This window comes from Alligator mississippiensis, chromosome 7, assembly GCF_030867095.1.
Source record: "Alligator mississippiensis isolate rAllMis1 chromosome 7, rAllMis1, whole genome shotgun sequence".
Lineage (NCBI taxonomy): Eukaryota > Metazoa > Chordata > Crocodylia > Alligatoridae > Alligator > Alligator mississippiensis.
Window position 1 is genome coordinate 16,653,173 of NC_081830.1, and position 16,777 is coordinate 16,669,949.

At 47.3% G+C, this 16,777-nt stretch overlaps 1 protein-coding gene across 1 annotated transcript; it reads left to right on the forward strand.

Moving 5' to 3' along the window:
• Positions 1-1,471: 1,471 nt before the first annotated feature.
• Positions 1,472-13,898, forward strand: LOC102570585 (olfactory receptor 14A16-like; the record flags this gene model as incomplete). Its single annotated transcript, XM_059731791.1, has 2 exons — positions 1,472-1,493; positions 13,411-13,898. Coding segments are annotated over exons 1-2 (510 nt in total), but the record flags the coding sequence as incomplete, so codon positions are not given.
• Positions 13,899-16,777: the final 2,879 nt, after the last annotated feature.

Here is a 16,777-nt window from a genome sequence, read left to right on the forward strand (position 1 = left end):
TAGACAGTGGTAGTCTCTCTAAGACGTTGGATGAGAAAGCTCAGACAGTGGCTGAGAGAATTTATTCAGTTCATAGTCTCAGCTGAGGCTGGGGTGTGTGTGCGTGTGTGTGCATGTGCGCGTGTGCGTTTTGGGGTGGGAGGGTGAGGGTTATCAGCTGAGAAGAGTTCAGATGGGTGGGATGTTTTGTGGGTCCTGTCATTCCTTGTCTAGGGGCTTGCTTTAGGAGAATAGGAATCAGCAGTTCTTTGAACGGACGTGAGCAGGGGCAGCTGCTTTGCCACTGTTCACATGGGCTGGGTATGAGCAGGTAAGCCAGGTATGAAAAGAGTTGCTCCAGCCTACATCCCTGAGCCCGTCGGCCTCAGTCCACATCAAGTTATCTGTATCATTCACACAGAAATAGAGCATGAACGGAGACCTCAGGTGTTAAAGCCATGGACTGTTCTGGTCTCTCAAGACAACTGGTGGGATCATGATCCGTCCCCAGTTCCCTATGTCTGCATATGGGCATCTTTACACATGATCTGGGTCAGGAGGAAGACGCTGACATTTGAATTAGAGCAGGTCTTGGAAGCCACTATAATTAAAAAGTCTGCAATATCTCATGTACCGTACCTCCCACGCTTCAAAACTGTGGCCATTTTGAAAGGCACGTTTATTGGGTAGATGCAATGTTTTTATTAGACCAACAAAATAAATGCAAAAATGTTCTTTGCGAGTTTTCGGGCACTGTCTCCACGGCACTTCCCTGCAGGTGTCCCACCTGGACCGGGAGCAGATCCTGGAAGAAAGGACCTGTGCACCACTACTGCTGTTCCCTCCTGAACCTGGCACCCTGTGGAGCCAGAGCCTGCACCTGGATTGGGGCACGGCCAGCATTGGGGCTCCTGTTGCCTGGGTCTGTTGGGGACAGTGGCAGCAGCAGGAGAAGGGGATGCAACCATGGGGCACATTTCAGGTCCTTCTTCCTCATGCTGTACATAACTGGCTTGATTAGTGGATCCAGCACAGAACAGAGAATGGCTTCTATAAGGGCAAGAGCTGATGGGGAGCTGGAATTAGGTTTGATATAGGGACAGGTACCCATGCTAATAAGCAAGGAAACAGAATGAGGTGAGGAAGGAAGATGAGTAGTCTTTTTCCTGTCCTTGCTCAGATGGGCACTGTGTTGAAGATCTGAATGTATGATACAATTATGAAAACAAAACGGGTCTAAAGTTATGCAAACACCAACAGCAATTATCGCCAGCTGTGTGAGGTACGAGTCAGAACAAGCGAGCTTGATTAGCTGAGGGATTTCACTGAAGAACTGGTTGATGATATTAGCTTGGTGGAAAGATACACTAAAGATGTTACCAGTGTACCACAAATCCATGCACTGGTTTCCATTTAGATGCAAGCTTTCCAGTTCATGATTGTCTCATAGTGCAGTGCTGTGTAGATGACAGTGCACCGATCATATGCCAAAATGGCGAGGAAAGGCAAGTCAGGTGCGAGGAAGAAGAAGAAGAAAAGGACTTGGACGACACATCCAGCACAGAACAAGGACCTGGTGTTCAACAGAGAATTGGCTAAGGATTTTGAGGTGGTGACAGAGATTGTTTCAAGGTCTGGGATAGAAAGATTCATCAGGAAGAAGTGCATGGGGCTGTGGAGATGGTGGTCAAGAACGATAACTGTGATATCAAGGAGATTCCCAATCAGAGATGCCATCAGAAAGTGCTGGTTCCACATTGGGAAGACAAAACCACTTTTTTCTTGAAGGTTGCAAGGATGACTCATGAGATGTCTCTGTAACTCTATGTAATGGACACATCGATATGATAAGGCGGGAGATCACCAACATTTTCCACTTTTAGTCCTGACTGACCAGCTCAGGGGAAAACTAGGCTGATACCAAAACCAGGTGACTACTACCACTTTTCCCCAGTGCTGCTTCTTTTTGCTGCCCAGCTGCAGTACAGCACCGCGCAGGATCAAAGAAGTCCTCTGTTACCAAAAGCGGCCAAAGACCTTCCTCCACAGGGGGGATACAATGGGGTCATGGGTTCTAGGTTGCCAACTGCTGTGATGAAGTCCGGACAAAACTGATAAGGTCAAAATGAAATATTTTGGCACTGTTTGGTTCATTAAAAAAAAAAATCCCAATTTGGGGACTGGGAAAGGTTGATATTTTTAAATTTCTCCCACAATGGGATCACTGTTTTTGGCCATGGGAACATCCATGAAGAGAGCGAATTCCAAACACCATAAAACTTCTAGCTGCGGGACTCCAACCAACCCCTGTCCCAAGTGGGAGTTGCCAGTACAGTAAGTTAGCACCGAGGCTGAAGCAGAGAAGCATATGGTCGCGTCAGGCTATGGCATCTGGCAGGTTCGGATCAAGAGAAATCTGGTCCATGAACGATCTCTGATCCCTTGATGCTCCTTGTTCAGCCTGCCTGCCTGGCATGGGCCGTACACGGCTTAGGACTGGGCTGGGATGCACGCTACATGCAGCACGTGTGCCAGATCAGCCCTGCGTACTGGACTGAGGGTTTGTCTGGATTGGGCTCGTTGACCCACCCTGCATGCAGGATGCAGTGTGCACAGTCAATGGGTGCATCTCCATGTCCACCCCACTGGGCAGTTGTTACTGTGCAGAATTTAGTACTAGCTTTAGCAAGTGCTAAATGAATGCTCAGTACCTGCCAGGACTGCACAGTCCTGACAGCGCATGGATCGTTTCCAACCCTACTGCACACTAGCAATACATGAATGCACAGTAGCTCATTGCTATCTCTTATTAGGTAGCAGTGGTGGTGACACGGCTAGTGCCCGCCAACACTACGTTCTCACAGCGATAAACTACATCATCATAGCTCATCACTACGGTGATGCAGCATATTATATAGATGCGCCCAGGCTGGTGCAAATACTACATGCGGTATGAACCCCAGACTGGCACTGCATCCTGTCCGTAGCATGGCTTCCAGGCTGGCCCCAAGCATCTTATGTTGTGCATGATGCTGGGGCTGGTTTGTGTTGCATGCGGCGTGCAGGGATAGAGCTGTACAAATGCTGCAAGCTGCACATGTAGCCAATCCAGAACGCAAGCTGCATGCAGTGCCTTCACTAGGCCACCCCGTGGGCTTGATCTGGCAGAGGGGGGCCATCTGTGTATGAGATCCCTGGGTTAAAGGGGAGCTGGGACCCTCTGTGTATACGACCCAGGGGAAAGTGGTGTATGGGGCTGTCATATTTCATAGATTTATAGACATTCGGGCAGGAAGGGACCTTGGAAGAACATCGAGTCCAGCCCCTGCCTGAGAGACAGGAAGACTGCTGGGGTCAAGGGATCCCAGCAAGATAAGCATGCAAATTGCTCTTGAAGGTGTTCAATGTAGCTGCTTGATCCACCTCCAGTGGCAGGCTATTCCAGACCTTGGGGGCTCAGACAGTAAAGAAATTCTTCCTTATGTCCAGCCTGAAACGGTCTTGCAGTAGTTTATAACCATTTGCCCTTGTCATCCCTTGGGGCGCTCTGGTGAACAATCGTTCCCCCAGATCCTGGTGGTCACGCCTGATAAACTTATAGGTGGCCTCCAGATCACCCCTGAGCCTGCGGTTTTCCAGGCTGAATACCCCCATAGCTCTCAGCCTGTCATTGTAAGGTCTTATTTTATGCCGTCTGATCATGCGTGTGGCTCTTCTCTGGCCACTCTCATGACAGTAGATTCAGAACCAGGACCCTATTAATGATTACTGAGCTAATATTTTGTCAACATGATGCCTTACTATGGGGAATTGCAAAGGGGAATTATTTGTTTTTTGCACCTTACAACCTGACTTTTATTCTCATGTTATGTTCTCATGCAAAACTGCATAGGAACTAACCCAATGGCAACCTGTTGCCTCCCTGCATCCTAAGGTGCCTAGGCTGGCTAACAGGAACAACTGAGCCAGACAGAGAAGCTCAGGGCCTTCTCGGAGATCCCATGACTTGTGTCGTGAGGGAGATTAAAGCAGAGCACAGCTGTGCTGTTCTGCTAACATCTGTACAGCTCGGACTGTTTACATCTGGACTTTTCCTTCTGAGCTGTGCAGGACTACAGGGAATAAGTCCCAGGAGCCTTCAGAAGAAAACTGCAAAATTGCTTGCTTGCTTCACTCCTTTTCTACAAGGCGGGGTTGAGGTCACCTGCACACACAGAAACCTGGTTGGCTTCACTTCAGTTGTTCAGAGACAGAGGGAGCAGAGAAAGACCTCTGAGTTAGCTCTGCTTCTGGGGACCTAGACTAGTGGTTGGTGCAGAGGAGAGTGGAGAGATCAACTGGACAAGAGCAAAGGATCTCGGCAGGGGAAGCCTGAATGTGAGACAAGAAATGAGGAAACTTCCACAAAAACAATTTCAGTAAGTTTTCTGCAATGGTGAAGTGTCCTGTCTTAGTAAGATGCAGAGATTTTAAAACATTAAAAGTTGGAAAACCTGGCTACACAAATCATTCTGCATTTTATGTATAATAGATTCAAAGCTACACGAGTGAATGAAGACATTTTCAATGTTATTGCTATTAATTCAGTTAATGTTATATAACATATTGGAATTAGGGTGGAAAGAGGAGAGGGTTGGGATTGGGACTGCTAAGGAATTCATCTTTTTTTATATAACATCTTTTATTTCATACATATTTGTTTCCAGCATACATTTTCTAGGTGAGATCTATTGAAAAAACAATAGACTTCCAGATTTAAAGTAAAGGAAAAAAACCCTGAGGTGTGGATGGGTTAACATTTTCTTCACTTTCTAAAGGAATATCAACATATTTTATTTTATGTAAGCTCTTGACAGGGAAAAATCATTTATTAAAATCAAATATTTCATGGGAAGAAAAATGGAATATTTCCATTCTTAGCATGAAATTTGGAGACATTATTGATGGCAATATCAAAGCCACTGAGTTTGTTACTCTCCTCCTTACCACTGCCCTTGTTTTATTATACCCAGGACTTGCACGGTGCCCTGGGAAGGATGTCCAACTGGACCACTGTAACTGAGTTCCTCCTCCTGGGCTTCTCGGACACTCGGGAGCTGCAGATCTTACACTTTGTCATCTTTCTGGCAGCGTACCTGGCAGCTCTGGTGGGGAACCTCCTTGTCATCACTGTTGTAACTATGGACCACCACCTCCACAACCCCATGTACTACTTTTTGGCAAATTTGTCCATCCTTGACCTTGGTTCCATCTCTGTCATTGTCCCCAAATCCATGGCCAATTCTCTCTTAAACACCAGGACAATTTCCTATGCTGGGTGTGTGTCCCAGGTCTTTTTTTTATTCCTCTTTTCTGCAGCCAATCTTGCATTCCTCACCATCATGGCATACGACCGGTACATTGCCATCTGCAAGCCACTGAATTATGAGATAATAATGAACAGGAGAGCTTGTGTCCAGATGGCTGCCGGTGCTTGGACTGCTAGTATTATCAACTGTGCACTGCACACCGGGAACACCTTTAGTCTCCCCTTCTGCCACTCAAATATCATAAACCAGTTCTTCTGTGAAGTGCCCCAGCTGCTCAAGCTCTCCTGCTCCGACACATACCGCAGGGAGCTGGCAGCTGTTGCCTTCAGTGTGATTTTATGTTTCGGCTGTTTATCTTTCATCATTGTGTCGTATGTTCAGATCTTCACCGCAGTATGGAGCATCCCCTTGGCGCAGGGCCGGCAGAAAGCCTTTTCCACCTGCATTCCTCACCTTATCGTGGTCTCCCTGCTTTTTTCGACTGCCAGCATTGCCTACATGAAGCCCATCTCTGACTCCCCGTCCCCCTTGGATCTCCTGGAGGCTGTTATGTATTGTGTGGTGCCTCCATTGATGAACCCGGTCATCTACAGCATGAGGAACAGGGAGATCCAAGCTGCCCTGAGGAAACTACTCCACAGGCTGATCCACTCCAACAATATGTCCATCTTTCTTTCATGACTTTCCTTCTCTTATATTTTTCTTTTCTAATTTACACATGAAATTAATCTTTTTTCATAGTATTGTGTGAATCTTGCATAGTAATAATGAAGGTGGTGGGTTAATTCTGTAACTTTGTAAGGTCAAAGACTTGGTTTTTGTCATTTTGATTGACACTGCTGAAGTGGGAAAGTAATGTTTCATGCATCAATTTTACTGTCTTTGCACCATCTAAAATATATCCCATCCATTGCAAGATAATGAAGAATTAAAGAGTTTTGTTTACTAATTGGTGCCATCAATTATTCAGATGACAGACTATACAGGCAAATCTCCAGATGAAACTGGAATGAAATGGAAACATTTTAGGGGACAGGAATAGAGTTCAGATGGATATGGATAGATTGGGGAGCTGGGCTTGAAACAATAAGATGAAGGCCATGAAATAAATGCAACTTGCTGCACATAGGGGAGAAGAATCAAAAGCACAAATACAGCCTGGGTTACAATTCCTGGGTGTTATCATGGTTGAAAAGGTGGGTCACAGACTCAATATGAACATGGAATTTGATGTAGCGACAGAAACATTCATGCAGTTTTGGGGATGCAACAACAGGAGTATTAGATGTAAAACAGGGGTGTAGGTTGTACCCATGTTGGTTTAAGGACACAGGCAGACCAGGTTCTTTGTGTGAATCGCATATCTTTTATTAGATCAACTTAAATAGCCGGAAACATTTTTTCTTTCTAGCAAGCATTCGGGTTTAAAAGCCAAGAAGAGGGTATACCAAATGCAGATGATTCCCCATCCTGACGAAGGGTTTTTAAACCTGAAAGCTTGCTTCATCTTTTGTTTTCCTTTAGGCTCTGACTGCAAGTTTTCAGGGCAAGGATGAGAACTACATATATTAGGCAACTCTGTCAGTTTGGGCCCACAGTAAACCATGAATCAAGTCTCTTTTGCACCACAAGGAAGAGGATACACAAGGAGAACATTCATGGAGATTTGGTTATGGAGACATTTTTATTTCTGATGCAGATAGAGGGGTTGAGTTTCCAAATGGCAAAAGAAATGATTCAAGGCTGAGGAAGGCACACCATTGAAGAACAGATTCTCATTGATCTGTGTTAGAGCACATCATTTTCCACAAAAGCCTTGAGGTCCGGTGTTCAGAGGGCTAGGAAGCTGAAAAGTGCTCTAGCATTGTTTGGTGCCTAACTACATTTGGCTGGTTTGCAAACAGCTGTCTCATTAATTCCAAGCCTTCATACTGTGTTTGGTCATAGTAAGGGAGGGTTACCAGATCACCGGGAAAAAAAATTCAGGACCATAAATATCTGTTCACCGCTGCTTAAACAGGTTGAGAGTTTAAAAAAAAACAAACAAAAAAACCCAAAAACCCTAAAGCAAGTACAATGCTTACTTTAAATGAGATTTAAGGTCTCAAACTCTCTTGCCTGTTTCAAAATATTCATAGGATCCTAGGACTGGAAGGGAGAGTATTGCTTTCTCCTATAATATGTTTGTTTCTAATACAACGCTGTTCCTTGGGTGCATCTATTCATGCAATGAGCACAGCCGAGTGAACTCCAGCACAGTTCTTGCTGGAGTTTCTTGTTCCTGGGTGCAGAATTAGAGTAGATGGCATTAGATTAGCAATCTGCTCCCAGTCACCCTAGACAGTGGGGGCCACAGAGGACAGGGGGTGGGGGGACCTGCCCATGGCTCCTGTGTGGAGATCAGGATCCCAGTGCAGCTCGATGGTGCTGGCTTGGGGTGATGCCTTGTGCCCCGTGGGATGGGGGAGGGGGGTGGCAAGTACTTTTGAGACTGGGGAGAGGGGAGACACGAGGAGGAAGCAGCACCAGGACTTTTCTGTTGGCTTTGTTAAGGACACCATTAGCATGCCTAGGTGGGAAACAAAGATCACATGAAATGAAGAGGATCGAAGGCCAGACCCAAGGAGGGTGAGTGGCTGTGGGATCACAGCCTCATCCTGATGTACGAGGTCCCCCAACTGGCTGGTGGGTCTGAGTCTGGTTCCTCCTCTCCCCACTGCAGCACTGCTCAATTTAAAGGGCAATACGTACAGCGTGTGCAGCCCCCAGCCATTCCCAGCCCGGTTCAAGGGAAGGCTGATTTCGGTATTCCCCTGCAGCAGGGATGTGTGTGCTTCTGCTGCTTTCAGATCTGCTCAGAAGACAAGGGCTTCATAGGGCCTGGGATCCCACGATCCGTGCAGCTGGGATGTGTCCCCCACTTCAGGACAGTTCCAGCCTCTCTCTGAATGGATCCAAATCCAGCTTTGAGAGAGATGGGGGCAGAGGTGCAGCCCCCACACTGCCCCTCTGGAACAGGAACTAAGACTTGCTTCAGGAGCTGACATCAGGACAAGGAAGAGCCTGTATAGCACCATCTGGAGCTAATCTCCTCACCAGGCATGAAGCTGTGCAAGTTTTGGACACAGGTGTCCCCAGGAGAAGAGGGAAAGGGAATGGGCAGCCTCAGCTGGTAGGCTGTTTGGGAGCTGCCAGGTCAGAACCCTGCAGGCATGGGTGACTGGTGCCACTTTAGCCAGGGCGGGAATATGCCCCGCCAGTGACCAGTCAGTGAGTGGGTGGGCTGGGGTGGGGTGGGGGTCCCCTCATGGCCAATCTTGCCAACAGGGTGGTGCATTGACCAGGAAGCAGCTACAGTGCTCCTGGAACTGGCCACAGCGCTCCCCAAAGTAGTCGTGGTGCTTCTTCCATGCTCCATCCCCCTGTCTGGCACTCACGGGGGGCAATCAGCACTCCCACCTGCCCATCGCCTAAGCTGGGAACACAGCCTGTCAGGGGGTGCACCCCCTACGCAGTGCTACTGCCTGTAGTAGGGAGGCCGGTCTGAGCCAGGAGGGCACGGGGCTGCAGGAACAAAGGACCTGACAGGGGAGGGGAACCCCTGTACAGGACTGTGAGCACGGGAGGGGAGACAGTTCGACAAGAGGAATGGCTAAGAAGGCACAAACCTCAGAGGTGAGGAGTGGGGAGACATTTAATACTGTAGCATTTGCAGGCATTTTATTTACAGAAGCGATAAGAGGAAACTCTTCACCAGCACCATCTGCCCAGAGGTTTCGACGTGAGGTCCAGCCTGATGAAGGGGCTCAGAGACTCAAGAATGACAGGAGCTGTGTTCACACCATCTAGTGGGTGATCCTACCAATAACTGTGTTACTATTTATTACAATGAGACCGGAGGATTCATTCTAAAAGGAAACTGGTTTTTCTTAATCAAAAGGATATGACCAGGCGAGCATAATCAGTGCAGGAGTCTGGGGTAAGGGAACAACCCCCTGTGCCAGAATTAGTCAGTTATGGTTACATTGCTAGATTTCATTCAAATGATTGATTTTATTATTCTCTACTGATAACATATAGATGTATATATGCCTTCTTTTTTATTAATCATTCTCCCTTCCTGTATACAGTTATATATATAATAAAGAAACCCATCTGTTCATTGGGTTTGGAGTAAATGCTTGGGTGGTGAGGGTGAGGGCCACACCCCTCCCAGGGACACCCCAGTCAGCAGATCTGCCTTAGAGAGATCCCAGCACTACCAGCACCTTGAGGATCTGAAATCTGGCATATCGCCCAGCCTGGCGCACCAGCAAAGGTTACAGTAGTATCAGGCTACTGCACAGTAGCGTCCCATAAAGGAGTTTGCTGGTGCTACTGTGTAGTAACTCTGGTTACTGGGCATTGATTTAATACTTAACTTATACAAGTACTGAGTAAATATGCAGTAACCACTGTGCAGTAGTGTCTTGTGCAGACACACCCACTGGCCATTATTTTAATGCACAGTAACCTTGAGGTTAACCTACACTTAACAAAAAAAAGCCCTGCACTCACCGGCTGCTGCAGTGGCTATCACAGCCTCTTGGGGCTCATCGCAGAGCCCCCACAACAGCACGGGGTAGTGGGGGGCAGTGGGGATCACTTCCCTGCCTGGTAGGAGCCAGTGAGTGTGGGGCTTTTTTTTTCTTAAAGGGCCTGGGACGCTGGGGCTGGACGGGGCATTGGGCCTGCTCACTTCAGAGATTCAGCCAATTTGGCAGCAGAGAAATCTCTGAATCAGATTTGGCTGAATTGATTCGGGACAGCGATTTAAATCACTGAATAATATCAGTGTCCCCTGAACCAACTGAATCTGAAGCGAATACTAGCCACATTGCACAAGATACCACAGATGATACTTATCCTGGCCAAGAAGTAGGAAACAATAGATAAAAGATGATCAAACTAAAGAATCAAACCAAAACTTTTCTGATTTAAAATACATGAATCCAGGAAGGCTTGTTTCTGATTCTGTGCTTCAGAGTTAAGCTGGGCTCTAGGGAACAAGTCCCAGAAGCTCTAACAAGAGAGATGTGGATAAATCAGCTTCCTGCAGCATCAGTCCTTCCAAACCAGTGAAGTTCACTGCCATCTGCAGAGAGAAACTGGTTTGGATCTACTTCTGTCACATCAGTCTTTGAGCAGAGAGAAAGCTCCTACTAAGATATTTTGACTTCTGAAAATTTGGTAGTGGCAGGGAAAAGAGAAATTGGATAGATCAGGAGAGGGAAAGTAAACAAAGACTCCTGGTACTGGAGGATCAGATCACAAGCTGAGAAAAACTTCATATTGCTGTAAGTTTATTATTCAAGTTAACTGTGGGTGGTGGGTAAGAAGAGTGATGCATGTAAAAATTAGATAGATCAGTAGAAGGAAAATAAGCAAAGAATCTGGAGGATCTATCATAAGCTGAGTAAAACTTCACAAAGAATGTTGCATTAGGTCTTTAATTGCAATTAAATATGGTTGGTTGGCAAGAAGGGTGGTGTGTGGGGTATTTAAATACATACAATTATGGTTTCATCGTCATCCTGTATTTGTATGACATTCAGCTGGAAAGCTATCAGCAGCTTATGATTATTATTATTATTATTATTATTCAAAGTTCTTTAGTGGTCAAAGGAAAAAACAAAAGAACGAAAAGAAAACAGCTGTGTTTAGAAAATTGAACTTGCTACCAAGAACCCACGCATTTCAGTGTTTCGGCAACTTGAGATTTTTCAATCAAAAGCTCCTGGAGTCTTCCTATTTTAAACCAAATTATCCCTCCACCCCACTATTGATGGTTATTCTTCATAAATTGATGGTTTTGCATAAAATCCATATATTATGAAAAAGTATATCTTTAGCAAAGACATTTTTATAGGAAACATGTTTCTAGGCTTAAATTCTAAGCCCCATGGCAGGGATTCAGTCTTGCCCAGCAACACCAGGATTACAATCCCACCTCACTGATTGCATCCAGATTTTGTTGTTTTCCAGAAAAACGCCTGGAGGTGGGAGAAATCAGTAAGCCCCGCAGTTGATCCCCCTGATTTTTTTTTTTTACTTTTCTGAGTGCCAAATTAGGGTCAGGAGACCCAATGAAGTGTGATGAGCAAATACATAGTGAGAAGAATCCCTTGCTCAAAAGAGCTTAAAGTTCTTGTACCTAAAAATGACAAAGATCAATGACACAATGTGGAGGTGACAGAAGGATGGCATTGGCCTATCATGGCATAGAGATGACCGTCCAGCTGGGGATGGGAACCATATCAATCTTCTAATAACCATGTGGCAGGGAGAACTCAGTATAGATTCATTTCAGACCAGGTGACACTTAGGATGCTGTCTATGTCAATGCTGTATGTACCAGGGAGGAGGAAAGGGGGGTGGTGGTGGCATTTTATTGACCAGCATCTTATTGTAGTCACAAGTGCTGTGTTCACTGTGCCTCATCTTGCTGCGGCCTTGATATTTGCTGAGGCTCTTGCTTTTCTTGCTTGTTGTTGTTATTAAAAAATCACATACAAAATACCAGAATCTGGTCTGACAACTTGATGAAAGATGGGTTCAGTGAGATCTGAAATGAGGAGAATGAGAGCATGAAGCAAATAAAAGGCAAACCCTCTGAGATATTGCACAACCTAGATTCAGAATTATAAACATTGTTTTGTTCTGAAATAGTCTCTCTTGGGTAGTTTGGTTTTAATATATATATATATATATATATATATATATATATATACACACACACACACACACACACACACACACACACACATTTATGCACACAGATAAGTACTTTTGTGGAGTTTCTGTATACTTAAAAAAAAAATATTCCCAGCAATAATATTCCCAGCAATAATACCTTCCACTGACAATTTTACAGCACTTAAAGATAGACGGTACTGGCAGTTAGTTCATGAGCTGTTTCTGACATGAGATTCCCTCCTGTTATATTTGTAACTCTGATCCTGGCCACTTTCTTGTCCTTCCTTCACAGGCCTTGCACAACGCAATGAAGAGGGAAATGTCCAACCAAGCCATTGTGACCGAGTTCCTTCTCCTGGGCTTTTCTGATATTCGGGAGCTCCAGATCTTACACTTTGTTATCTTTCTAGCAGCGTACTTGGCAGCCCTGATGGGGAATCTCCTCCTCATCACAGTTGTAACTCTAAACTATGAACTTCGTTCTCCCATGTTTTTTTTCTTGATTAATTTGTCCATTGTGGACCTTGGCTCTGTCACAACCCAAGGGTGTGATTTTTGTTTGTGTGTGCTTCGGCACTGCTAAATTATTTCCTGCCACTCGTAGCTTTCTTTGCAGGGTGTATTTCTTAGCTGCAGAAGAGAGATGCACGCTGCAAGGAGTTCCCGCCATTTGTATTCAAATTTGTGCCCCACTATTGGCCAGTTCTGAATTACTCCCACGTGGCGGCTAGTGATTGGCTTGCTAGCCGTATAAGAGGCTTGAGTGGTTTCCGCCCAAGTCAGAGATCTCTGGAGGAGAACCCTGCAAGGGGGGACTCCGTAAATATCTTGAGGAGAACTCTAGGTGCGCTGCGGAGCCTATCGGACCCAGCACGTGTGCCTTAGAGCTGGTTATAGAGGGCTGATCGACCTCTGGCCTCTCCCCATCGCCGAGCGCAATCCTTCGACGAACCCCTCTTCCCTGTGCGCAAGTTCCACGAAGCCTAGCAAACTTCGTGTGAGTGTATCCAGAGCTCTGTCCGAGTCAAGTGAAACTGTAACGTAAGCGAAGTTTTCAGGGAAGTTTTTCCTGCCTGCACCGCGACCATCCACGGTGTAAGTAAATAATCTTAAACAACTACTAAGCTTCCGTGCCTAATTCTAGTGTGCTGCCTGTCTTCCCCGACCCGGCGTGTCCGGGCTGCTGGCCACAGCCCGCCGGGCGAAAAAAAGGGCCTTGGATCATTCCCAGCCCGCACAGGCTCCATCTCAGTGACCGTGCCCAAATCCATGTCTAATTCCCTATTGAACACCAGGTCCATTTCCTACTCTGGATGTGTTATCCAAGTCTTTGGTTTGTTCTGCTTCTTGGGAGCAAATTTATCCCTTCTCATGGTTATGGCATAAGACTGGTACATTGGCATCTGCAAGACACTGCATTATGGGATAATAATGAACAGAAGAGCTTGCGTCCAGATGGCTGCAGGTGCTTGGGCTGCTGGTGTTATCTATGCTGCAATGCACAGTGGGAACACCTTTAGTCTCCCCTTCTGCCACTCAAATACCATCAACCAGTTCTTCTGTGAAGTGCCCCAGCTGCTCAAGCTCTCTTGCTCTGACACGTACTGCAGAGAGCTGGCAGCCCTTGCCTTCAGTGCGTTTTTAGCTTTTGCCTGCTTTGCTTTCATCGTTGTGTCGTATGTTCAGATCTTCACCAAAGTGTTGAAAATCCCCTCGGAGCAGGGACATCAGAAAGCCTTCTCCACCTGCATTCCTCACCTTATCGTGGTCTCCCTCTTTCTTTCCACTGGCGACATTGCCTACACAAAACCCATCCATGACTCCCCATCCCCTCTGGATCTCCTGGTGGCTGTTCTGTATTGTGTGGTGCCTCCATTGATGAATCCGGTCATCTACAGCATGAGGAACAAGGAGATCCAAGCTGCCCTGAGGAAACTGCTCCACATGCGATCTGCTCCAGGAACAATATGTCCATCTTTCTTTCGTGACTTTGCTTTACTTATTTCATGCATAAATTATAAAAGAAAAATATGAGTTTTTTCATAGTATTGTGTGAATCGTACATATAACAAACAAAGGTGGAGGCTGGCCTGGCACACAACACAGGCAAGACAGTCAGTCAGTCAAAATGGAAATGGAGGTGTCTAGGGGTGAGGGACAGGCTGGGGTTGGGAGAGGGGGAAAGGGGGTGTAGGAGCTCAGATAAAAGTGCATAGGGACCTGGGGAGTCAGATGTCATGCAGGGTGCACTGTGCCACAATTCAACTGTGTAATTATAGTCCATGTGTTTCTGTACCTAGGGGGCTGATGAAATGCAGTTCGTAGACCCAGCTCTGAGAAGTGGTTTGCACATTCAAACAAACACCTAACCTCATCACCAGCACTGAAGCCAACTTCCTACAGCTCCAAACACAACACCTGCCAACTATCTCCAGTGCCCACAAACTGCACACCAGCATCTATCCAAGACAACAATACTCAGCTACCTGCAGGGGTGCATTCCTCACCAAAAAGACACTTTGCCTCCAGTCTCTCAGGCCTGATCCTGAGAGGGAACAAATTACAAACCACTTTTCACAGCCGGACCTATGAACTGCACTTCATCAGTCTCCTAGGTACAGAAACTGATGGACTCAATCTAGATCAGACAGTGGGGTTCTAGCACACTGCGACCTGCCGGACATCTGACTGCCCAGGTACCTCTGCACTGTTACGTGTGCTGCTACATCCCCCTACCCCCCACACCCTCCACCCCAGCCTGTCCCTCACCCCCTGACACCTCCATTTCCATTTTCACTGACTGGCTTTCTTGTCTGCATTGCATGCCAGGCCGGCCTCTAGCTTCTGTACTATTCCTTCCATCCAGGACAAACTGCAGGTACTTCCTCGGCCTGACAGAGGGGTTTTCAATGCAAAAGCTGGCATCCTGGGCAGCTAAGCTAAACTCACCAGGAGACTCACAGGTGCATGGCAACCAGGAAGCATCAGGCCTGTCCAAGACATGACAGGTCTGGGCGTTTCCCATCCAGGACTGTGTGCGTGTGTGCATTAGCTGGAGGTTATGGCACCTCCCACCTGCCTTTCACTGGAGGAAAATTAGGCATGGCATTTACAGGGCTGCCGCACTGCCAGCAGTCCCACCAGGCCTCCCTACCCTGGTAGGGTGCAGTTTAGTGGTCATGCCCAGGACCTGGGGCCTCTCTTTTCCCCATAGCCCCATCCCATACCTCCAAGCTCACCTTCTTGCTCAGCACACTGGTCGGTGGACAGGACAGGTGTTTCTGGGCAACTCTGGCCAGATCCAGCCACACCTCGCTGCAGCTTGCCCAGTAGGCCAAAGGGTCGCATAGGAGCGGCTCCATGTTCTCGGCAAGATAGGCAGCCACCAAGGTGGGAGTGCTCCCTGCCTGATGCTGGGGTCTGGTAGCTCTGGACCCCACCATAGAAGCCAGGCCCTTAGCCCATATTGGCAGCACCTGTGGTGGAGGACAAGACTGGCTCACGGCTGGGGGATTGGAAACTGGCTAATGTGGTCCCAATTTTCAAGAAAGGGAAGAAGGAGGACCTGAGTAACTATAGGTCTGTAAGCCTCACCTCAGTGCTCGGGAAGATCTTGGAAAGGATCATCAAAGAGCACATCTGTGGGGGACCGGCAAGGGAGATCATGCTCAGGGGCAATCAGCATGGTTTCACCAAAGGCAGGTTCTGCCAGACCAACCTGATTGCCTTTTATGACTAGGTAACTAAATCCTTGGATGATGGTGTCGCCATGGACGTAGTCTTTCTGGACTTTAAGAAGGCGTTTGACACTGTCTCTCACCCCATCCTCATCAACAAATTGACTGTGGCATTGATGCCTGCACAGTTGGATGGGTAAAAAATTGGCTGATGGGGCGCACCCAGAGAGTAGTGGTGGATGGGTTGTACTCAACCTGGTGAGATGTGAGAAGTGGGGTACCCCAGGGCTCAGTCCTCGGGCCCGCACTGTTTAACATCTTCATCAGCAACTTGGACGAGGGGGTGGAAAGCGCACTGTCCAAGTTTGCTGATGATACTAAGATGCGGGGCGAGGTGGACACACTTGAAGGGAGAGAGAGGCTGCAACTAGGTTTAGACAGACTGCAAAAGTGGGCAGACGAGACTAGGATGGGGTTCAACGTAGACAAATGTAGGGTGCTGAACCTTGGGAGAAGGAGTCCACAGCATACATACAGGCTGGGGAGTTCCCCTCTTGAAAGCACAGAGGCGGAAAGGGATCTTGGAGTCATTATTGACTCCAAGATGAACATGAGCTGCCAATGCCAGACCACAGCCAGCAAGGCCAGCCATACCTTGTCATGCATCCAAAGGTGCATCTCAAGCTGGTCCAGAGAGGTGATACTCCCCCTCTATGCGACTTTGATCAGACCGCAGTTGGAGTACTGCGTCCAGTACTGGGCACCGCACTTTAAGAGGGATGTGGACAGACTGGAGAGGGGGCAGAGGAGGGCCACCTGCTTGGTGAGAGGGCAGCAGGACAGGCCCTACGAGGAGAGACTGAAGGACCTGAACCTGTTCAGCCTCAGCAAGAGGAGGCTGAGGGGGGACCTGATGGCTGCCTCCAAGCTCATCAGGGGAGATCAACAGCAAACAGGTAGAGCCCTTTTTTCCCCAGCACCACCTGGGGTGATGAGGAACAATGGTCATAAGCTGATGGAGAATAGGTTTAGGTTGGAGATCAGAAGGCAATATTTTACAGTTAGGGTGGCCAAAAT